This window comes from Scyliorhinus canicula, chromosome 3 (assembly GCF_902713615.1).
Source record: "Scyliorhinus canicula chromosome 3, sScyCan1.1, whole genome shotgun sequence".
NCBI classification, from domain to species: domain Eukaryota; kingdom Metazoa; phylum Chordata; class Chondrichthyes; order Carcharhiniformes; family Scyliorhinidae; genus Scyliorhinus; species Scyliorhinus canicula.
The window spans coordinates 102,280,861-102,305,539 of NC_052148.1; the positions used below are offsets into that span (position 1 = coordinate 102,280,861).

The 24,679-nt window shown below is 45.3% G+C and overlaps 1 protein-coding gene and 1 non-coding gene across 5 annotated transcripts in view; one reads left to right on the top strand and one right to left on the bottom strand.

The window, feature by feature from the left end:
• The window catches only part of dimt1l (DIM1 dimethyladenosine transferase 1-like (S. cerevisiae)), a 41,267-nt gene that overhangs the window by 7,103 nt on the left and 9,485 nt on the right, over positions 1-24,679 (bottom strand). For 3 of the 4 annotated variants that reach the window (XM_038791001.1, XM_038791003.1, XM_038791004.1), the window contains 7 exons: positions 23,655-23,741; positions 21,831-21,892; positions 21,601-21,694; positions 20,837-20,886; positions 19,677-19,800; positions 13,385-13,477; positions 10,043-10,107 (listed from right to left, as the gene is read on the bottom strand). In XM_038791001.1, the coding sequence (XP_038646929.1) occupies positions 10,043-10,107; positions 13,385-13,477; positions 19,677-19,800; positions 20,837-20,886; positions 21,601-21,694; positions 21,831-21,892; positions 23,655-23,741 (575 nt within the window). The remainder of the gene's footprint in view (positions 1-10,042; positions 10,108-13,384; positions 13,478-19,676; positions 19,801-20,836; positions 20,887-21,600; positions 21,695-21,830; positions 21,893-23,654; positions 23,742-24,679) is intronic. The other variant, XM_038791002.1, reaches the window with a different exon arrangement.
• LOC119963978 lies at positions 5,782-5,981 on the top strand. Its single transcript, XR_005460226.1, has one exon. It is a non-coding gene; the product is annotated as a U2 spliceosomal RNA (small nuclear RNA).

Below are 24,679 nucleotides of genomic sequence, written 5' to 3' on the forward strand. Positions count from 1 at the left end.
TCCTCAGCAGGGCGCTAATCCCGAGAGTGGTGGGCGCGGAGTATTCGGCGATAGTCATATCTGACAACGCTCCGCATTCGGTGGACCTGGGGAAGGGGAAGGATCAGCGCCGGCTGTGGAGGTTAGATGTGGGGCTTCTGTCAGAGGAGGAAGTATGTGGGCGGGTCTGTAGGTGCATAGAGGGGTATTTGGAAGTTAATGACAATGGGGAGGTGCAAGTTGAAGTGGTCTGGGAAACGCTGAAGGCGGTGGTTAGAGGGGTGCTGATATCTATTCATGCGCACAGGGAGAGGGGGGGGGGAAAGAGGGTTGAGAGGGAGAGGTTGGTGGAAGAAATGGTAAGGGTGGACAGGAGGTATGCGGATGTCCCGGAAGAGGGGCTTTTGAGGAAGCGTTGCAGTCTCCAAGCGGATTTCGATATACTGACCAACCGGAAGGCAGAGGCGCAGTGGAGGAGGGCGCAGGGGGCAGTATACGAGTACGGGGAGAAGGTAAGTCGGATGCTGGCCCACCAGCTCCGGAAGCGGGAGGCAGCGAGAGAGATAGGGGAGTCACAGATGCAGGAGGGAACCTGGTGCGGAGTGCTAGGGACATTAATGGGGTGTTGAGATCCTTTTACGAGGAGCTGTACCGGTCGGTGCCCCCTAGGGAGGTGGGCGGGATGGACCGCTTTCTGGATAAGCTGGAGTTTACAAGAGTGGAGGAGGAGCTGGTGGAGGGTCTGGAGGCCCCAATCGAGTTGGAGGAGCTGATGGAGGCGCTGGGGAGCATGCAGGCAGGGAAAGCACCGGGACCTGACGGGTTCCCGGTGGAGTTTTATAAGTTCTCAGACCTGCTGGGCCCGTTGTTGGTGAGGAACCTGAATGAGGCGGGGGGTGGGGGGGGGGGCTTTGCCCCCGACGATGACTAGAGCAATAATCTCACTGATTCTGAAGCGGGATAAGGGCCCCCTCCAGTGTGGGTCTTACAGGCCGATCTCACTCCTCAACGTGGACGCAAAGGTGTTGGCTAAGATACTGTCCAGGAGGGTGGAGGATGTGGTCTCGCTGGTTATCCATGAGGACCAAACGGGGTTTGTGAAGGGGAGGCAGCTGAATGTCAATGTACGGCGACGTCTTAATGTTATGATGATGTCATCGGCGGATGGGGAGGCGGAAATAGTAGCATCTAGATGCAGAGAAAGCTTTCGATAGGGTGGAGTGGAGCTACCTGTGGGAAGTGTTGAGATTTGGGTTTGATGAGGGATTCATTAGCTGGGTGAGGCTGCTGTATAGTGCCCTGGTAGCGAGCGTGGTGACGAACGGGAGGAGGTTGGAGGACTTTCGGCTGTCCCGGGGGACGAGGCAGGGGTGCCCCTTGTCTCTCCTGCTCTTCGCGTTAGCGATTGAACCCCTGGCCATGGCGCTGAGGGATTCCAAGAATTGGAGGGGGATTGTGCAGGGGGGGGGGGGGGGGGGGGGGGGGCACCAGTTGTCACTGTACGCGTATGTTTTACTGTTGTACATCGCGGATCCGGCAAGGGGGGGGGATGCCAGAGGTGTTGAGGATACTTGGGGACTTTTCGGGCTATAAGCTCAACGTGGGGAAGAGTGAGCTGTTTGTGCTGCACTTGGGGGACCAGGAGAGGGAGATAGGGGAGCTCCCGTTGAAGAGGGTGGAGAGGAGCTTTAGGTATCTTGGCATCCAAATAGCTAGGAGCTGGGGGGGCCCTGCATTGGCTAAACTTTTCGAGGCTGGTGGAACAGATGGAGGAGGAGTTTAGGAGGTGAGATGCGCTGCCACTCTCTTTGGCGGGCAGGGTCCAGTCAGTTAAGATGACGGTGCTCCCGAGGTTTTTGTTTCTCTTCCAGTGTCTCCCCATCTTGATTCCGAAGGCTTTTTTTAGGAGGGTTAATAAGTGTATTCTGGGGTTCGTGTGGGCGTGGAAGACCCCGAGAGTGAGGTGGGTATTCCTGGAGCGAGGCAGGGAGGTAGGTGGTTTGGCGTTGCCCAACCTGTGTGGGTACTACTCGGCTGCGAATGTAGCAATGATTCGTAGGTGGGTGATGGAGAGGGAGGGTGCCGCATGGAAGAGGTTGGAGGTGGCGTCCTGTGTGGGCACGAGTTTGGAGGCATTGGTGACGGCCCCGCTCCCACCGTCAAGGTATTCTACGAGTCCAGTAGTGGTGGCTTCCCTCAAAATTTGGGGGCAGTGGAGGCGGCATAGGGGGGAAGTGAAGGCCTCAGTTTGGACCCCGATACGGGGCAACCACCGGTTTGCACCAGGGAGAATAGATGGTGGTTTTTTGAGTTGGCATAGGGCAGGCATCAGGCGGATGGGGGATCTTTTCCTCGACGGGGCATTTGCGACCTTAGAGGAGTTATGGGGAAGTGGGGTCTCCCCCCTGGGAATACTTTCAGGTATACGCAGATTAGGGAGTTTGTTAAGCGGCAGGTGGCGGAGTTTCCGCTATTGCCGTCAAGGGGGGTGCAGGATAGGGCGCTCTCGGGGACGTGGGTCGGTGAAGGTAGGATCTCGGCAATTTATCAGGTGATGCAGGAGGGGGAGGAGGCCTCGGTGGAGGAGCTGAAAGCGAAGTGGGAGGAGCATGGAGAGGGGATCGACGAGGGGACGTGGGCAGACGCCCTGGGGAGGGTGAATTCGTCCTCTTCTTGCGCACGGCTCAGCTTAATTCAGCTGAAGGTGCTGCATAGAGCGCACATGACTGGGGCCAGGCTGAGCCGGTTCTTTGGAGGTGAGAACAGGTGTGGGAGGTGTTCGGGAGGCCCGGCGAATCACACCCACATGTTCTGGGCGTGTCCAGCGTTGGAGGGGTTCTGGAAGGGGGTGGCGGGGACCTTGTCCAAGGTGGTTGGTTCCTGGGTGGAACCGGGCTGGGGCTCGCTATCTTTGGGGTAGCATCGGAGCCGGGAGTGCAGGAGGCGAGAGAGGCCGGTATCCTGGCCTTTGCGTCTCTCGTAGCCCGGCATAGGATTCTTTTACAGTGGAGGGACACGAAGCCCCCGAGCCCGGAATCCTGGATTAACGACATGGCCGGGTTCATCAAACTGGAGAGGGTCAAGTTTGCCCTGAGGGGTACAAGGGTTCTTCCGGCGGTGGCAGCCTTTTCTTGATTTCCTGGCGGAGTGTTAGAGGGTGGTCAATCTCAGCAGCAACCGGGGGGGGGGGGGGGGGGGGGGGGGGGTTATGGGTCTGTTAAGGGGGTTTGTTTTTGCGACGATATGTTTGCTACTTTCTTTTTTGTTATTAACTTATTGCTTTGTATTGGGGGGGTGGGGGGGGCATTTCTTTCAGTTTTTTTTAATGCCTTGTTTATTTTATTGTTAGGAGAAAATTTGTTGTTGAAAAATGTGAATAAAAATTATTTTAAAAAAGAAAACAATAGTGAATTTGGAAAGAGTCAGCATGGATTTACAAAAGGAAAATCATACTCTGCAAATCTACTGGAATTCTTTGGGGATGTACTAGTAGAGCTGATTAGGTGCAAGGTGGCACAGTGGTTAGCACTGCTGCTTCACGGCACCAGGGACCTGGGTTGTTCAGACCTGGGTTGTTCAGCCCTGGATGATTGTGTGCAGTTTGCACTTTCTCCCAGTGTCTGCGTGCGTTTCCACCAGGTGCTCCAGTTTCCTCCCTGCCAGGTGCTCGTGTTTCCTCCCAGTCCAAGGATGTGTAGGTTAGGTGGACTGGCCATGTTAAATTGCCCCTTAAGTGTCCAAAAGGTTAGGTGGGGTTACTGGGTTATGGCAATAGGGTGATGGTGTGGGTTTAAGTAGGATACTCTTTCCAAGGGCTCTCCTCAGCCCCACCATCCCAGGAATCAGTCTGGCACACTTTCTCTGCACTCCCTCTGTAGCAAGAACATCCTTCTTCAGATAATGTAGAATTTACAGGAAACCCACCGCGACATGGGGAAAAGTGCAAACTTCACAGAAACAGTCACCCGTGGCCGGAATTTAACCAGAGTCCCTGGAGCTGTAAGGCAGCAGTGCAAACCACTGTGGCACCGTGCTGTCCTTAATCACCAGGAGCGAGTTACAGGCTGGAATCTAATAGAGGGGTTTAGGGTGGTTTATATACAAATATATATATATTTTTATATAATAGAACAGATACCCGCCAGTGAATTACAGACTGGAATCCAACCGAGGTTTTTGAGGCGTTTATATATAGAATGACAGATCCCCAGGAGTGAGTTACAGACTGGAACCGAATAGAGGGGTTTATATATGGAATAACAGGCACTCAGGAGCGACCTACAGACTGGAATCTGATTGAGGGGTTCAGGGTGGTTTATATATAGAATGACAGATACTCAGGAGTGAGTTATAGATTGGAATCTAATAGAGGAGTTCGAACTGGTTTATATATAGAATAACAAATACCCAGAGAGTGAGTTACAGACTGGAATCTAATTGAGGGGTTCGGGATTTATACAAGAATAACAGATACCCGGGAGTGAGTTACACTCTGGAATCTAAGAGGGATTCGGCGTTGTTTATATACAGAACAAATCTCCAGGAGTGAGTTACAGACTGCAATCTAATAGAGGGGTTTGGGGTGGTTCACAGATCAAATAACAGGTATCCAGGAGCGAGTTACAGACTGCAATCTAATCGAGGGACGGTGGGTGTGTCCAGAACCAGGGGTCCTAGTCTAAGGATATGGGGTAAACCTTTTAGGACTGAGAATAGGAGAATTTCTTCACCCTGAGAGCGGCAAGCCTGTGGAATTCACTATTATAGGCCAAAACATTGTACGTTTTCAAGAAGGAGATATAGCTCTTGGGGCTAAAGGAATCAAAGGATATGGGGGAAAGCGGGATCAGATTAATGAGTTGGATGATCAGTCATGCTCGATGGGCGAATGGCCTACAGGAGCACCTATTTTCTGTTTTATATTTACAACTAGATGTGGTTATTCTAAGCTCTGCCACATTGTGGTTTAAGGATTAACAGATGGGACATCCTGATACACGAAGTAGATGATGATGTACCACTGAGACTAGTTAGTCAGGTTAGGCTCTCAAGAGAGAGATTGGAATCGTGCCTAAGAGTTAAGTGGCTACTCTAATCAAGTAGTACTAATAAACAAGTATTATGCAGATACCAGAGTATGTCTACAATCTGTCTAAGAATCAAGTCTGAAGTCCAAGAGAAAAGCATACAATCGTGGAACACATACCAGTTGTTTTAGGCAGGTGGTTGCTATCTACAATTTTAAAACTCATCATTGCAGATTGTGGGACCATGTCATGCACAGAACAATTTCCACTGTCTCACAGAATTGCACCAGATAATTAATTCTCTGTGAGGTGCTTTGGGACATTCAAAAGACACGAGAGCCAAATAAGTGCAAATCTTTGTCTTTAGAGGAAGCCTCCAACAGTGTAAACTACAGGGGATTAAAGAGCTTTTCTTATTACTTCTTCTCTCATGCAGCTAATAATCGAAAAGGAAGGCACTGACTGGCCAGCAGAGTGCAAAAGCTGTAGCATTACTTCAGAATAATGGCAAATCGGTGGAAGTGAAAAATGTTTCAGTGAAGTAGCTGCTAACAGCAAATTTATTTTCATCAAATTCCATTAATCGCATTCAATTAAACATTAAGATATGTGCGCATCTTGCAGCAGGCCTGACAGCATCTGTCGCGAGAGAAGCAGAGTTAATGTTGAGCCCATAGGACTTCCGGTGGCGGCCATGGAGTGAGTGGCCGTGCACAGGGCAGCTCTGGCTCAACAGTGTTGGTTTGGGCACCGTACACCCAGAAAAGTGATGTGAATCGCTTCTCGGCCTTTTGGCTAAGATCAAGTGTAGTATCTGCTCTGCCTTTTGGCTCAAATTTGGTATGTCTCTCTTGTGGGGACCATGAATTAGATTCAATTTGAATTTGAATTGGTTTTTGGAGCAGGCAAGGAGCTGGATTAGGGGTTCGCCCCTGTCCACACTCTGAGCCCTGGCTTTGTAACTCAGAAAAAAGTAATAAAAAAAAGAAAGTGATGTGGAAGGTGTAGGAAAAGTGCTTCTCCCCAAGACTGGCATGTCTAATGGCTATCAGACCCATCAGAAGACAGTTAAAGACCTGGCCAAGGAGTTGGAAGAGATTTATGGAACATCAACAATTTTGAGAATGGCAGTGCACTGTTGCTGGGAAAGCCTCAGGTGGAGTAGAAGATCAGCTTCATCAAGGAGGAATTTCACAAGCAAAGAAAGGAAATGCACGACGACTGATCAAAGCAATCGAGGGTCAGTGGCATCTCGGTGAGGGTCGTTGGACTGGGTGGAGAAGTGCCTCGAGGTGCAAGGGGCGACAATATGAGAGGTGGAAAATGTGGTGTCTGATCAGAATCATCAGATCCTGGGGGATCTATGCAAGTCACTGCATGCGAAGGTTGAGGAGGATAGGTCCAAACTTACGGATTGTGTGGAAGGCACGAGTGCCACGAAGTACGTTTAGAGGATATTGACCACGCTGGTGGTGGAAGGTGCTGGGAAACGCCCCAGAGGTGGATTGAAATGAAAATCGCTTATTGTCACGAGTAGGCTTCAATGAAGTTACTGTGAAAAGCCCCTAGTCGCCACATTCCGCTGCCGCCTGTTCGGGGAGGCTGGTATGGGAATCGAACTGTGCTGCTGGCCTGCTTGGTCTGCTTTAAAAGCCAGCGATTTAGCTCAGTGAGCTAAACCAGCCCCTCAGCTGGTGCCCATAAGTCTTGAGGCAGCTCCCCCAAAAATTCCCACCCTTCGGCAACACAATATCAATAACATCCCCCCCCCCCCCCCCCCCCCCCCCCAACCACCAAACTTGCAACTCCTCGAAAATTCCCACCCTTAAGCAACACAACAGCAATAACATCCTCCCTCTTCCCATCGACTTGGGGCTCGACCTGTCCACCTTCCACTCCATTACACAATTAAAATCTCCACTCCTAATCAGTTGGTACGTGTCCAAGTCTGGGGTCACTCCCAATAACCCTTTTACAAACACAGCAACATTCCAGGTAGATGCATATATGGTAACCAGCACCACCAGCATCCCATCCAGCACCCCACTCACTATGACATACCTCACTCTCCTCCGCCTCCCCCATCTCGCACTTCCATGGCTCCCACAAAACCAGTCTTCCTGTTCAGCAAATTGGCCACCACCCTCGGTTTTGAATCAAACCCCGAGTGAAATACTTGCCCACCCGTCCCTTCCTCAACCTAACCTGATCCTTCACCCGAAGATGCGTCTACTGCAGAAAAATCACCTCTGCTCTCAAACCCCTCTGGTGCGCATAACCCAGGACCTCTTGACCGGTCCATTCAGCCCCCAGACGTTCCATGTCACAACTCTTAATGGAGGCACGCCTCCATTCCCCTCTACTGTCCACCATCATTTCCCACCATTTCTGCCTCACTTGATCCCGCTCTGAAATGGGCCCATCCAGGATGCCCCCCCCCCGCCCCCTTCTCTCAGCCTCCAACTCTGCCACGTTGTATTTTCCATTCCCCCCCAACCAACCTATCAACCCCTCATGTCCTCCTGGCCTCCATATTCACTAGGATTGTTTGCTACTCCAGACTGAAGGTCTCTACCGCACCCCTATTGCAGGGAGGATGGAAGGTGTGCGCCAGGGTGGTTTCTGAGGATCAAATGGGTTTTGTGAAGGGCAGGCAGCTCTCTAGTAATATCAGGGAGGTGTTAAATGTAGTCATGACTCGGACAGGGGAGCAGGCGTCGGAGGTTAGTGTTTTTATGGATGTAGAGGTCTTTGATTGGGTAGATGGGGGGTACTTGTTTGAGATTCTTGGAAGTGGGCATTGCTGTTTAAGGTAGATAGAGAGGGGTTTAGGTATTTGGGGATCCAGATGACTTGCGAGTGGGCCATGATGCACAGGTGGAATTTGACAGCATTAGTGGAGGAGATTAAAGGGATTTTAAGACGTGGGACACTTTGCACTTGACATTGGCAGGGATGGTGCAAGAGTGAAGATGAATGCGCTGCCAAGGTTCCAGTTTGTCTTCCAGACTCTCTGATCTTTCTCCCCAAGGCCTTCTTCTGGAGAGTTGGTGGAGGCATTGAACTTGGGAGTTCATATGGTTGGGGAGGGTGCCTAGGGTAAAGAGGGCTCTGTTGCCGAGGCAGAGACAGAAAGGGGGGCTAGTGCTGAAACTTCTGAATCATTATTGGGCTTAGGATGGAAGAGGAGTCCTGTACGGTTTCCAGACTGAGAACCATGGTGACGGCTCCGCTGAAGTATATGGGGAGCCCGGTGGTGCAATCGACGGTTAAGGTGTGGAAGCAGTTGAGGAGGCATTTTAAGTTGTTCACGGTGTCGGTACTGACACCACTGTGGGAACCACAGGTTCAAGCCGGGGCGATAGATGGGATGTGTGGGAAATGGTAGGAGGCGGGGCTGGAGCAGGTTAGGGAGGTTTGCGGGACTGGAAGAGCTGGGGAGAAATTTGAGCTGCTATGGGGTAGTGAGATTAGATATATGCAGGCGCAGGACTTTGGAGGCCGTTCCCCAAGCTACCAGAATACACACTGTTGGAGCAACTGCAGCTCCCGGATGAGCTGGGGGGAGGGCAGGATTGGAGATATATATGGGTGATTGGGGTAGCAGGGTGCAGGTGGTGAGGATCAAGAGTAAATGGAAGGAGGAGTTGGGAAGGGAAACAGGTTGGAGACTGTGGTGCGACCATGATGTTGCGGGGAAACTCAATCTCTTCCTGTGCAAGCAGCTTGATTCAGTTCACAGTGGTACACAGGGTACACATGACTTGGGCGAGGATGAATGGGGTCTTCCAGTGGGTGGCCAATGGGTGCAAGTGTGGGCGGGTGCTGGTGAATCACACGCATATGTTCTGGACTTGCAAAAAGCTGGAGAGATATTGGGTGGCGGTGTTTGGGATTATATCCAAGATGGTGGGGGTGGAAGTCCAGCCAGATCCTATGGTGGCAGTTTTGGGAGTATATGAAGTGCTGGAGCTTCTGAAGGGGAAGCTCTTGTGTCGTGGCCTTCGCCTCTCCAAGTACCTGCTAACGATCCTGTTAAACTGGAGATCGGATACGCCGCCGGGGGTGGCGGCTTGGCTGGGGGATTTGTACGACTTTCTCTAGTTGGAGAAGATTAAGTTCGAGTTGAGGGGATCAGAGGAGGGCTTAGAGTTGCAGTTGTTCATGACGCTATTTGAGGAGTTGTTCGTCGCCAGGGTCTGGGATAAAAGGGGAAGATTTGTACAAACTGTGGACAGTGATTTTATAGACCGTGTATTTTATATTTTGCTGTTGGTACATGTGTTTGGAATAAAATAACTTTTTTTTAAAAATGTTGAGCCCAAGGACTTCTAATAATAATAATAGTCTTTATTGTCACAAGTTGGCTTACATTGCAATGAAGTTACTGTGAAAAGCCCCAAGTCACTACATTCTGGTGCCTGTTCAGGTACATAGAGGGAGAATTCAGAATGTCCAATTCACCTAACAGCAAGTCTTTTGGGACTTGTGGGAGGAAACCGGAGCACCCGAAGGAAACCCACGCAGACACTGGGAGAACATACAGACTCTGCACAGACAGTGACCCAAGCCAGGAATCGAACTGAGGACCCTGGAGCTGTGAAGCCACAGTGCTAACCACTATGCTACCATGCTGCCCTTTCCAGCTTTTGAATGTCTGTACAGTTCGGATTGGTTGTTGGGTGAATTTGGTGGTGGAGTCAGGTGCAGGTGCACCAAGAGGCACATGGGGGTATGCAGAGGAGTGGACTATGTGGTGCACGTGAGGCTTCCAATAGTCTGTGGCGATGGGGGGACTTGGTGGAGAAAAGAACAACAGAAGGTAGGGAAGTCCAATAGGAAGTGGGAGGGTTTAATGGGAGGAATAGGCGGAATGGTACAGCTAGAAGGGATGGGATGAAAAGAATGGGATCAGTATGGCATAAAAAGGATGGAGTGGGTAAGATGAAATGGCATGGATTTGGAATTTAAAAAGAGATGTTGCAGCAAAGATACCAATTTCACCGCAAACATATTGCTGGTCTTGAAGTACTTACTTAAAAGCTGCAGCTAAAGTCTTGTTTTTTCTCACAAATGCTATTCGGACCAGACCATCCCATTCCTAATATTGAAAAGACCAACAAGATTTACAAATGGTTAAATGTGGATGTTGGAAATCTACAATAAACACAGATGGTATTGGAAATCTTCAGGCAGGTGTGGCAGCATCTACAGGGCGAAACAGAGTTAATATTGAGTTGAATATGACTATTCTTCAGAACAGTTCCGATTATTTGGCTCAAAATGTTACTCCTGTTCCTCTTTCTCCACAGATGCTGCTAGACCTGTTGGAAGATTCAGGAATAGAGTGTGCCAATATAAGCAAATCTGTTCTACATTGAGCACATACTTTTGGAACCAACATTCAAATTATTCTTCAACTGTCACAAAAATCAGAAAATTTACAGAAGTCATCAAAATTGCATTTATGTTGCTGGAAAAAAATACATTTTGTCAAACCTTTTCGACTTGCATTCATCAGGACAATCACAATGTATAGACCGTACCCAATCAGCCAGTGCTTGATTAACAAATGTGTCTAACATTAGATGTGATTCTGAGATTGGACAACATTTGCTAAATAATCTTCAGTTTGATAGAATTACGCTGACAACCTATTTATGGTTATCAGTTAGGCTCTTAGTGTGGCATGTGTGTGTACAGGAAGCTACATATATTAATACACAGGGCCCTGTTATTTGCAGACAGAAAGAACTAGTACACACATTGCACCTGTTTCAGTTGGTGCAACATGGTGACGCAGTGGTTAGCACTTCTACATCAGGGGCAGCACACTAGTTAGCACAGTTGTTTCTTGGCTCCAGTGTCCCAGGTTCGATTCCCGGCTTGGGTCACTGTCTGCGCGGAGTCTGCACATTCTCCCCGTGTCAGCGTGGGTTTCCTCCGGGTGCTCCGGTTTCCTCCCACAATCCAAAGATGTGCAGGTTAGTGTCCAAAAGCATTAGGTGGGATTATAGGGTGGAGGGCTGAAGTCAATGCTCTTTCCAAGGGTTGGTAGAGACTTGATGGGCCAAATAGCCTCCTTCTGCACTATAAATTCTTTGATTCTATGTGCAGGGTATATGGATTGGCGATGCTAAATTGCCCCTTAATTGGAAAAAAAATGAATTGGGTACTCTAAAAAATGTTTTTACATTTAAACAAACAAAACAAGTGATAGCCATTTTCTGGTTCATTCCTCAGCTCAATGCCTTTACTGATCAGAGTTAACTGTCGGATTTAAATTTCAAACTATGCTTGGCAGTTAGGTGTCAGTCACCATTAATTGGTGCATTCGCTATTGCAATGCCTCTATCAGAGTCCATTTGCCCACCAATGAGCACTCTCTTCTCAGAGTCGAGAAAAAAGTTGTTGTTTCCCATGACATTGATATTCTTGCCATTGTCTCGATGAACACAAGACAAAAAACTTGACGAAACGTATTTTTTTTCAGCAACACTCAATTTCTGTACTATCAAACGATTAACTGCATTTATGTAAACTATGATAGCTTTCCAGCTATGGAACTGAATTCCAAATATTGGAGTAGGGATAGCAGTTCGGAGAATTCCATTTATTTTTAATAATCAAGTTCAGGATCAAACGGAACTTTGCATCACTTGTATAACACCAGCAAATTAATGTGTTCCAATAAGGGGTGCCACAGCTTATGGCAGTATTCAGCAGACTATTGCAGGAGAACTTGGGTTCAGGCCAAATTCCCAACGGATTCCTGTTAATAAGTACACTACCATGGGAAGGTGTCAATTATGAGTAAGGAAAATCAGAACTACTATCAAGTGGACAAAAAGTATTATTGGTGGAGACATGGGAGCAATTCTTCAGCCAAATTTTGTATGGGCAGAAGTTTTTTTTTAAACTTTGAACTATAAATTCAACAAGTAATCTGTCTACTATTAAACTTGTGCACAAAATTTATTTTTAAAATGTATTTGCGGGATGTGGGCATCGCCGGTTAGGCCAGCATTTATTGCCACCCCTAGTTGCCCTTCAGAAGGTGGTGGTGAGTTTCCTTTCTGAACCGCTGCAGTCTGCGATGTGTAGGTATACCCACTATGCTGTTAGGGAGGGAATTTCAGGATGCTGCCCCAACGACAGTGAAGGAACGGCGACATATTTCCAAGGCAGGTGGTGAGTGACTTGGGAGGCGAACCTTCAGGTGGTGGGGTTCCCAGGTATCTGCCGCTCTTATCCTTCTAGATGGTGGTAGTTATGGGTTTGGAAGGTGCTGTGTAAGGAACTTTGGTGAGTTACTGCAGTGCATCTTGTAGATGGTACACATGGCTGCCACTGTTCGTCGGTGGTGGAGGGTTTAAATGTTTGTGGAAGGAAAAGCAATCAAGCATGCTGCTTTGTCCTGGATGGTGTTGAGCTTCTGGAGTGTTTATGGAGCTGCACTCATCCAGGCAAGTGGAGGGTATTCCATTACACTCCTGACTTGTGCCTTGTAGATGGTGGGTAGACTTTGGTGGAGGTGAGTTACTCGCCATAGGATTCCTAGCAACTGACCTGCCCTGGTAGTATTAATGTGGCTAGTCCAGTTCAGTTACTGATCAATGGTGACCCCCAGGATGTTGATTGTGGGGGAATTCAGCAATGGTAATGCCACTGAATGTCAAGGATGGTGGTTAGATCCTCCCCTGTAGGAGATGGTCAGTGCCTGCCACTTGTGTGGTGCAAATGCAACTTGCCACTTGGCAACCCTAGCCTGGATATTCTCCAGGTCTTGCTGCATTTGGACATGGACTGCTTCATTGTCTGAGTCGTCGCGAATGGTGTTGAACATCCGCAAACATCCGACCTTATATATTTCGGCCAAATGTAACACACAAATCCTGTAGCACTACTGTCACACTTCTGCTCAAGATAATAAAACAGAAAATCAGAATGAAGAGGCAGATAACAAACAAAACAAATGCAATGAATTCAGCAAGAAAACTATCCATGAGGGAATCTTAAGGACTTACAAGAACAATCAATCTTGAACAATGAAGTACAAGGTAAATCATTATTCATACATGGACTCAAAAATCCAAGTCTTTTAGTCTGCCATTTTATCTTTCACTTACTTTTGGCAATGAATGTTGACATCTTATTTGTCAGGGGGAAGGATCATAGCAGAGTCCAATCCTATATACACTCGATGTACAGTTCTAGCATTGGAAATCATGCTGATTTTGCCTACTTGCATTCAGGAGGGTCAACATCAATTGCAGTACCTCTACATCCACCTTGTCCAAATATAGCACAAATGGGAGACAACCATCCTGATTGTCAGCTGAGCAACCCAGATTAAATATAAATAAGTTGATTTTCACCTGAAAGTTCACTGGAGGAGGTGGATTCTTTGGTTCTATCCTAACCACACTCGATTCAACTTTTGGAGGTGGCCTGAAGTTGTTTTTTCCAACCTAAGCAAAGATGAAGGTGTATTCAGATTATATATAAAAGAGCATTTTTGAAACTTTTTAAACCTGTATCTTTTTATATTTAGAACAATGATCAGCTGACGTTACTAATAACACACATTACAATGCCAGGGAAGAAACCTAATCAAGTGTCTTCCAAGAAGCTTGGGAAAAAATAGACATATGGTCCAAGAGGAAATGTAGCGACTGTTTCTAGATGGGTGGGCCAATTAGCTCCATTAACGTACTATCATGGAAACTCTTAAGAGTTTCCTTGCCTTTGTACATTGCATATAATATACAAACAAACATATAAATTAACAACAGGAATAGGCCATTTGGCCATGCTCAGCCATCAAATATCATGGCTGATCTGATTGTGCCTTAATTCCACATTCCCCAACAGCCTCCGACTCCCTTGTTCATCAAGAATCTATCTACCCACGGGCGGCATGGTGGCGCAGTGGTGAGCACTTCTATCTCTCAGGACCGAGTACCCGGGTTCAATCCCGGCCCCTGGTCACTGTCCGTGTTGAGTTTGCACATTCTCCCAGTGTCGACGTGCGTCTCACCTCCACAACCCAAAGATGTGAAGGGGAGGTGGATTTTAAATGAGGCACCCTTATTTTTAAACGGTGTCCCGCACAAGGGGATACACCCTTTCAGCATGTACCCTGTCAAGTATACCTCAACGCAAGAATCATCAGGAATAAGGTGGGTGAACGTAAGGCATGGATCGGTACTTGGGACTACGATGTGGTGGCCATCACGGAAACTTGGATAGAAGAGGGGCAGAAATGGTTGTCGAAGTTTCCAGGTTATCGATGTTCCAATAAGATTAGGGAGGGTGGTAAAAGTGTTTGTGTGGGTGGGGGGTTTGGCATTGTTAATTAGAGATAGTATAACAGCTGCAGAAAGGCAGTTCGAGGAGGATCTGCCTACTGAGGTAGTAGGGTTGAAGTCAGAAATAGGAACAGAGCAGTCACCTTGTTGCGAGTTTTCTATAGGCCCCCCAAAAGCAGCAGAGATGTGGAGGAACAGATTGGGAAACAGATTTTGGAACAGTGCAGAAGTCACAGGATAGTAGTCATGGGTGACTTCAACTTCCCAAACATTGAGTGGAAACTCTTTAGATCAAATAGTTTGGATGGGGTGGTGTTTGTGCAGTGTGTCCAGGAAGCTTTTCTAACACAGTATGTAGATTGTCCGACCAGAGGGGAGGCCATATTGGATTTGGTACATGGTAATGAACCAGGGCAAGTGATAAGATTTGTTAGTGGGGGAGCATTTTGGAGATAGTGACCACAATTCTGTGACGTTCACTTTAGTAATGGAGAGGGATCGGTGCGTGCAACAGGGCAAGGTTTACAATTGGGGGAAGGGTAAATACAATGCTAATAGGCTGTCAGGGAAGGACACAAGTGAAATGTGGAACTTATTCAAGGAACAGATACTACGTAACATAGAACATAACAGCGCAGTACAGGCCCTTCGGCCCTCGATGTTGCGCCGACCTGTGAAACCACTCTAAAGCCCATCTACACTATTCCCTTATCATCCATATGTCTATCCAATGACCATTTGAATGCCCTTAGTGTTGGCGAGTCCACTACTATTGCAGGCAGGGCATTCCACGTCCTTACTACTCTCTGAGTAAAGAACCTACCTGTGACATCTGTCCTGTATCTATCTCCCCTCAATTTAAAGCTATGTCCCCTTGTTACTGGACATCACCAGCCGAGGAAAAAGGTTCTCATTGTCCACCCTTTCTAACCCTCTGATATGCCTCAATTAAGTCACCTCTTAACCTTCTTCTCTCTAACGAAAACAGCCTCAAGTCCCTCACCCTTCCCTCATAAGATCTTCCCTCCATACCAGGCAACATTCTGGTAAATCTCCTCTGCACCCTTTCCAATGGTTCCACATCCTTCCTATAATGCGGCGACCAGAATTGCGCGCAATAGTCCAAATGCGGCCGCACCAGAGTTTTGTACAGCTGCAACATGACCTCATGGCTCCGAAACTCAATCCCTCTACCAATAAAAGCTAACACACCGTACGCCTTCTTAACAACCCTCTCAACCTGGGTGGCAACTTTCAGGGATCTATGTACATGGACACAGAGATCTCTCTGCTCATCCACACTACCAAGAATCTTCCCATTAGCCCAGTACTCTGTCTCCCTGTTATTCCTTCCAAAATGAATAACCTCACACTTTTCTGCATTAAACTCCATTTGCCACCTCTCAGCCCAGCGCTGTAGCTTATCTATGTCCCTCTGTAACTTGTAACATCCTTCCACACTGTCCACAACTCCACCGACTTTAGTGTCATCTGCAAATTTACTCACCCATGCTTCTACGCCCTCCTCCAGGTCATTTATAAAAATGACAAACATCAGTGGCCCCAAAAAAAATCCTTGTGGTACACCACTAACAACTGGACGGCAGTCTGAACATTTCCCATCAACCACCACCCTATGTCTTCTTCCAGCTAGCCAATTTCTGATCCAAACTGCTAAATCACCCTGAATCCCATGCCTCCGTATTTTCTGCAATAGCATACCGTGGGGAACCTTATCAAACGCTTTATTGAAATCCATATACACCACATCAACTGCTTCACCCACTTGTTTTGTCCTTGATATGTACGTCCCTGTCAGGCAGGGAAGAGATGGTCGAGTGAGGGAGCCATGGTTGACAAGAGAGGTTGAATGTCTTGTTAAGAGGAAGAAGGAGACTTATGCAAGGATGAGGAAACAAGGTTCAGACAGGGCGCTGGAGGGATACAAGATAGCCAGGAGGGAACTGAAGAAAGGGATTAGGAGAGCTGAGAGAGGGCATGAAAAATCTTTGGCGGGTAGGATCAAGGAAAACCCCACGGTCTTTTACACATGTGAGAAATATGAGAATGACTAGAGCGAGGGTAAGTCCGATCAAGGACAGTAGCGGGAGATTGTGTATCGAGTCTGAAGATATAGGAGAGGTCTTGAACGAGTACTTTCCTTCAGTATTTACGAATGAGAGGAGCCATATTGTTGGAGAGGACAGTGTGAAACAGACTGGTAAGCTAGGGGAGATACTTGTTAGGAAGGAAGATGTGTTAGGCATTTTGAAAAACTTGAGGACAGACAAGACCCCCGGGCCTGACGGGATATATCCAAGGATTCTATGGGAAGCAAGAGATGAAATTGCAGAGCCGTTGGCAATGATCTTTTCATCCTCACTGTCAACAGGGGTGGTACCAGGGGATTGGAGAGTGGCGAATGTCGTGCCCCTGACCAAAAAAGGGAATAGGGATAACCCTGGGAATTACAGGCCAGTTAGTCTTACTTCGGTGGTAGGCAAAGTAATGGAAAGGGTACTGAGGGATAGGATTTCTGAGCATCTGGAAAGACACTGCTTGATTAGGGATAGTCAGCACAGATTTGTGAGGGGTAGGTCTTGCCTCACAAGTCTTATTGAATTCTTTGAGGAGGTGACCAAGCAAGTGGATCAAGGTAAAGCAGTGGATGCAGTGTAAAGGATTTTAGTAAGTAATTTGATAAGGTTCCCCATGGTAGGCTTATGCAGAAAGCAAGGAGGCATGGGATAGTGGGAAATTTGGCCAGTTGGATAACGAACTGGCTAACCGATAGAAGTCAGAGAGTGGTGGTGGGTGGCAAATATTCAGCCTGGATCCCAGTTACAAGTGGCGTACTGCAGGGATCAGTTCTAGGTCCTCTGCTGTTTGTGATTTTCATTAATGACTTGGATGAGGGAGTTGAAGGGTGGGTCAGTAAATTTGCAGACGATACGAAGATTGGTGAAGAGGGCTGTTGTCGGCTGTAAAGAGACATAGATAGGATGAAGGTGTAGTCTCACCAAAGCCCTGTACAACTGTAACAAAACACCTTTTCTTTTATATTCCATTCCACTTCTGATAAACAAGTGTTCCATTTGCCTTCCTAATCACTTGCTATACATGCATACTAACTTTTCCTTAGTCATGTACCAGGACACAAAGATCCATCTGTACCAGAATTCTTCAATCCAAATAATATGCTCCTTTTCTATTCTTCCTGCCAAAGTGGACAATTAATATTTGCCCACATTATACCCCATCTGCCAATTCTTTTTGCCCACACACTTAACCTATGTCCCTTTGCAGACTCCTCGTGTCTTTTTCGCAACTTATTTTCCCACCTACCTTCGTAATATCAGCAAATTTAGCAACCATAGATTCAGTTGTCAACTTGAAAATGACCCATTTATGCCTACTCTCTGTTTCTGGTTAGCAAACCAATCCTCTATCCATGCTAATGTGTTACCCCTACATCACGAGTTCTTATTTTACATAGTGCTCTTTGATTTGGCATCTTGTTGAACTGTCTCTGTAGGATATTTCTTTATTGGATTGGCAAGGGGGAGCATCAGCAATGGCATGTTTTCCACCCTTCTCTTTACTTACGTTTTATCCCCAGAGTGGAGTGATTTTAGCACTTGAAGCATTTGCACTGCCAGCCTCCTTTAAGCTGCTTCCAGTCAGTAGATTAAGTTTTTATACAAAGATGAAAGAACCAGTTTGTCTGATTTGTCATGGGTCAGAAAATTGAGACCTTTGAAATCATCTCTGAAGAATATCAGGGCAGCACGGTGGCACACTGGGTTAGCCCTGCTGCTTCACAGCGCCGAGGTCCCGGGTTCGATCCCAGCTCTGGGTCACCGTCCTTGTGATGTTTGCCCATTCTCCCTGTGTTTGTGTGGGTTTCGCCCCCACAACTCAAAGATGTGCAGGCTGGGTGGATTGGCCACGCTAAATTGCCCCCTTAATTGGAAAAAATAAATTGGGTACTCTAAAATTTATAAAAACAAAAAAACAATCTCTGAAGAATATCACTTTCATCTGCAGCTAAATATTTGATTCGAACAAACTGTCAGGTGCGCTTGAAGAGGCAAACAGAGTCATTTGGGGAATTAATTTAATAATGCTGGCATTTATTTATTGGTTGAATATCAGTGACCCAAGGTGATACAGAACTTATTGCCTTCATGTCAAATTTATCAGTCTATTTTGAGATGTTCAAAATAAACAGGTTAATGCTCAAGTTACAACAGCAAACATGCAGTTACTGAATATTTATGATTGCATTATTTAGCAGCATTGTGTCATGAGTGGGAATTTGCTGTGTGCAAATCACTTTACTTTCGTATAAATGCAGTCTTTTCTTTTTTGTTGGAGCAAGGGATGCTTTGTCGAAAGGAATGTTTGAGACATAGATCACATTTTATTTAAGACTAGGACAATGGGGCGGCATGTGGCACACTGGTTAGCACTGGGACTGTGGCGCCGAGGACTGGGTTCGAATCCCGGCCCTGGGTCACTGTCGTATGGAGTTTGCACATTCTCCCCATGTCTGCGTGGGTTTTAACCCACAACCCAAAATGTGCAGATTAGGTAGATTGGCCACTCTAAATTGCCCCTGAATTGGAAAATACAAAATTGGGTCCTCTAAATTAAAAACAAAAGACTGGGACAATGTGGCAAACGGCACAGGTTTGTGAAACCAAATTAAGCCACCTTCTCACTTCTGACAATAATATGGAGATGTTAAAATAAGAGGTATAAATTATAAAATACATTTCCCATGATTTGTGCTCTGCCAGTCCTGGTTGAGTGCAATGAATTTCCTGTATATTATAAGCATCCAGGTATTGTTGAGGAAGAAGTTGTTAAAATGTGAAAGACTGTTTCCGCAGTGCAACAGAATATAGATTTGAGAGATGAATTACGATTGAAACTGGCGTTATAGATCTTCAACCCTCGACCCCACTTAGACTTGCACCTTCTAAGTAATAAGTGACCTCCCTATCAAACTGTGAACAGCAATGGTTCCAGTGCTGATCACCGTGGAACATCACTTATCACCTTCTGCCAGTCTGAATAATTACCCTTTACTCCTACTCTCTGCTATCTGTCTTGAAGCCAGCTTTTAATCCATTCTATCCATTGCATCATAAACAATTCAATTAAGAACCAGGAATGAGAATCCTATCAGGTTTTTTTCCCCTCGTTAGTTCAGGAATTCCAAAATCAATTATCACTTCAGAATCAAATCCAGATCCTTCCTGGTCTTGTAACTTCATCCCATACCACATGGCCCACGCCTTTTAAGCTATTAGAAAATCAAAAGCACATTTTAATTATGGGAACTCAGTGTTACCTTCATCAGGTGATCTACACGTGCCAATAACTGTGTATTGATTGATAGTCTGCAGTATAGTTTATCCCCTGGTTTTGCAACAAGTCGAAGAGCAAATTCTTGTTGGAACATCAATACTGCACATCTGTAGGAGGGCAGAAGGTAGCATATAAAGAATAAACCTAGTTATCTTTACAATGTCCGCAATACTCGTTTTGCAATAAAACACATCTTTGCTCCCTCCCCAACTCAAGGAAACACATGTCAAACTGATCCACTACACTAGCTGATGCACATACAGTAGAATCCTCATTTGAATAGGTAACAACAGAAATCATCACTGGGGGGGGGGGGGGGCGCAATAATCATACACATACATCATGATCACTCTCAGACGTCTCAACTCTGCCTCTTCAGAAATCTAGGTCTCTTTATATTGCTTGCTAGTGGTTTTCGCTCGTATTTATTCCATGACTTACCGTGTGAAAACGTGCTCAACCTTTATTTCAACTCTACATCATCTATTTTAACGCTACATCACATCAGAGAAGTAGACTGATTTTTCATTTCACAATAGAGCTGGTAGTTCAATCTTTTCTTGGAGCCCTGCGAGTGTGGGAGTGGCTTCTTCGGCGGGTGAGAGTCAGTGGAACAGAAGGAGGAATAGAACCTGGAGTCGGGGTGGGGAGGGAGTGCAGGCTTCATAAATAACAGGGAGTTAGAAGATTTGAAGACTGTGATTTTTCTCTGATTCCAGTGCTTCTGGTATGTTTCCAGCTGCAGGCTCCAGCAGGAGGTTTTAAATTTGAAAACAGTGAAATTGTTCCAGAGGTGTTTCGCACATAACCAACTCTGGAAGCAGAGAGGGGCCAATTAAGAACTGATCGTCCCTGGTGTTGGTTGTGGAGGTTGGTCATTAAAGATAGAGGCCATTCAGCCCATCACTGTCTGTGCGGAGTCTGCACGTTCTCACCGTGTCTGCGTGGGTTTCCTCCGGGTGCTCTGGTTTCCTCCTACAAGTCCCGAAAGATGTGCTGTGTGATTGGAGCATTCTGAATTCTCCCTCAGTGTACCAGTACAGGCGCCGGAGTGTGGTGACTAGGAGATTTTCACGGTAACTTCATTGCAGTGTTAATGTAAGCCTACTTACGCCAATAAAGATTATCTTCAGACAGGCTTACCTGAAGAATGGTCTGTGCAGCAGCAGTTTAAAAATAAATGGAGACGAGATCTGCAAATAACATTCCAATAATTCAAATTACAACTCTACCTACAGTATCGATAATTTTATGCCTGCAATTAACAGTATATTACATGTAAAAATTAGCCCATATGAAAACATAACCCAGTTTTCCAGCTGGTGACAAGCCTGCACTTGTATCTGTTCAGCAACACTTGAGATACTGTTACCCAGTTTGTCAATCAGGAAGTAGGATTCAGCTGTGTGCAAGAATTTCACCAAAGCAGCATTTTGATCTCCATAGAAAATTTGGTGAAAAGCTATCCAAGGTGCTCATATAATTCCAAGCCATTCAGAACAACCCACCCACGACGGTGCTTATTATTCAGAAAAAACATCTTTTCTAGTTTTGTGCACCTGTTTGTTTTCTTATTTATTTAAGTTCTCTTTCAGACACCAATTTAATCTTTTGTTACATTGACATGTTATCTGGTTCAATCATGAACTTTGCATTGTAAAACGTCTATGCAAATGGTTTATCCCGTTCAGACTGGCAAACCTGCTGCCCAAACTGAAAACCGGTAGTGTACCTGTAAATAGCTCTAGGAGGAAACAGTTCAATGTTTTTCACTGCCCCTATATAAACACTGGAGGCTCCTCACTGGTTAAGGTAAGGATCAAAATTATCTTAATCTTAATGATCATGCTGCACACCAACATAATCACCCAACTTATAAAGCAAGTTAAACGGTGATGCCAAGTTACCTGATATGGCAAGTTTGCCACACATGCATCAAAAAATGGCAAGTCTGTCTTCAGCACATCTCCAATCATTATTTGAAGTTTACTTGCCATAGGTCTGAAGAAAATGTATACAAAAACAAAAACACAAGATTTCAGCAACAAAAAAAATGGTCAAAACACATATTTAAGCTATTTTCCATACAATCAATTTTGTCTTATTAAGTCCAATAAACAGTATTTATATTACTTACGTTCCCTGAACTCTCTTCTGCAGTTCAGCGACAAGTCTGGTATCAAGTTCACAAGCAATTACCTAATGTGAATGCAGAAACCAATTGCACATTATTATTTTTTATACTCTAAACCAACAGAATATGACCCCAGCTTATCTAGTGAAGTTTATCAAGCACATGCTACTAATAAGACTGAACACCCAATACTAACAGTTGCTTGGGAGGGTAGTACAGAACTTGAATATTACTGAAAAGAGAGATACGTTGCCGAAGCTTTTGATCTTGCATTCCCATCAGGACAAAGGTAAGAATGTCAAATTTCAAACAATCACACTTTATACTACAGGAAAAAAAGGGCGTTTTAAGTATTAAAACAAACCGACATAGAAAGCTTGGAAAAATTGATAACACAAAAAACAGTCCAAAGTTTTTTTTAAATCCGTTGGACATCAAAACCTTTTATAGTGAAAAGTGTTCTCTCCTCCAATATAAATAGGTGACGATTGGGGCCAGTAAGCAACATTAAATGGAAAAGTGAGGTCTCCCAGTGCATTAGCTTCTGGGCTCAGGAGATGCAAGCCAGAGGAGTTGATTCAGGTCAAAAGTGTAAACAATGTGAGCAGGGGTTCCAAATGCTTCACCTCAAGAGAATAATTAGAGCAGATTGTAATGACTAGTTGTTGGATCTTTTTTTTTAAACCCTTCTTGCTGGTTGAGATTTCTAAGCAGCCCACTGATTGTTTATGATAACGCTATATTGTTTCTTACCTAGATTCAAATGTTTTTTTTCATGAGAATATTGGTTTAAAAGATTTTATCATTTTCTACTGGGCTTGAATAGATTGTTATCGGTTGTTGCAATTTAGTTGCGATACGATTGAGTCCTGCATGAACAACTGCACAACCTTACACTGGATGACTGGAGTTGCCTTGCATTTCAGATTCAACCACAAATTGAAGACCTAATTCCACTGTAGCATGTGGCACCATCTAATTTTCAACTGAAACTAATAGGCAAGTTTCAAAAAGGCAGCATTGGAAATTCATTTTTGTCATTGATTTGTCACTTGTAGAGCTGCAAAAATTAAATAGTTGGCTGACTTTCAGAATTTTCTACATCTTACTTTTACTTATAACTTTAATGATTTTATCATGACATGCATCTGCAATTGCTTGGGGAGGAGATAGAGAGTAGGGGTACAGTTTATTCTTTCAAGTGATTTCTCCAGGAATCTGTATTGGGGCATCTGATGATCACCACATTTTTATATAAATGCACACATACAGGAGTTCAATATATGTTCATAATGATAAGAGACTTGGAGCTGTGGAAAAGCAAAGAAATTGCAAGTGTCCAGGCACAAATATCACTAAAAACTAGTACACACATGAAAAAAGCAATCAAATCTGTTCATGACAAATAGAAAACTGAAAAGTAAGAAATGCATTAAGGGAGTTCAGAGAAGTAGCTATAACAAACACACCTTTAAAATCAAAAATATGAGGCTGCAGGACAGCACGGTGGCACAGTGGTTAGCATTGCTGCCTACCCGGGTTCGAATTCTGACCCTGGGTCACTGTCCGTGTGGAGTTTGCACATTCTCCCCGTGTCTGCGTGGGTTTCACCCCCACAATCCAAAAATGTGCAGGATAGGTAAATTGCCCCTTAATTGGAAAAAATAATTGGGTACTCTAAATTTATTTTTAAAATAGGAGGCTGCAATAAAATATCAATGTCCTCAACAATTGTGTGGGAAGAACGGAAGCGAAACAGAAATCTACAAAAACGTGACTACGTGTTGTAAGCCAGAATATTCGTTTTTACTTTAAACTGGCAATTACCTTTTTAGCCTTTTCCAAAAGTTTAACAGTCATGTTACCAGTACCAGGTCCAACTTCCAAAATGACATCTGTTGGTCTAATAGCAGCCTTGATGGGAAAAATGTAATAATTACTCCTTTAAATATGTATTTGTTCCATATTGCAATATATGAATATACAACTGATAGATACTTTATGTGATCTGACTGTGTGTTTTATGTATTCAATTGTCAATAAAGTATCAGAAATTGTATGCAGACCCTGGAGAATTCCAGTTCCCCAGGATAGGTCATATAGGTATTTCAATTGATAACTTTAAAAACGAAATCACAAAAACTATTCAGAGTCAGAAATAACGTCACTTCCACATTATTAAATATATAGTAAGCATTTCCTGTGATTCGCCAAGGACTATCTCTGTGCAATCTTTCTAATATCTTTCCACGATTCAGCTGCTAACCAAACCTGCATTTTTTAGAAACCTGTACAGATATTCCTTAAAGAAAGTGGTGTTAATAGGTCGTGAGATCAATTACAGGCTAACTATGACTGTTTATGAGTGGGGTAAATGGATCCTTTTCAGGATGGCAGCCGGTGTTTAGTGTTGTGCCTCACGAATCTGTGCTGGGACCACAACTTTTCACAATATACATTAATGATCTGGAAGAAGGAACTGAAGGCACGGTTTCTAAGTATGCAGATGATACAAAGATATGTGGAGGGACAAGTAGCATTGAGGAAGCAGGGAGGCTGCAGAAGGACTTGGACAGGCTAGGAGAGTGGGCAAGGAAGTGGTAAATGGAATGCAATGTGTAAAAGTGTGAGGTTATGCACTTTGGAAGGAGGAATGGAGGGATAGACTATTTTCCCAATAGGGAAATGCTTAGGAAATCAGAAACACAAAAGGACTTAATAATAATAATCTTTATTGTCACAAGTAGGTTTACATTAACACTGCAATGGAGTTACTGTGAAAAGCCCCTATTCGCCACATTCCGGCTTCTGTTCGGGTACACAGAGGGAGAATTCAGAATGTCCAAATTACC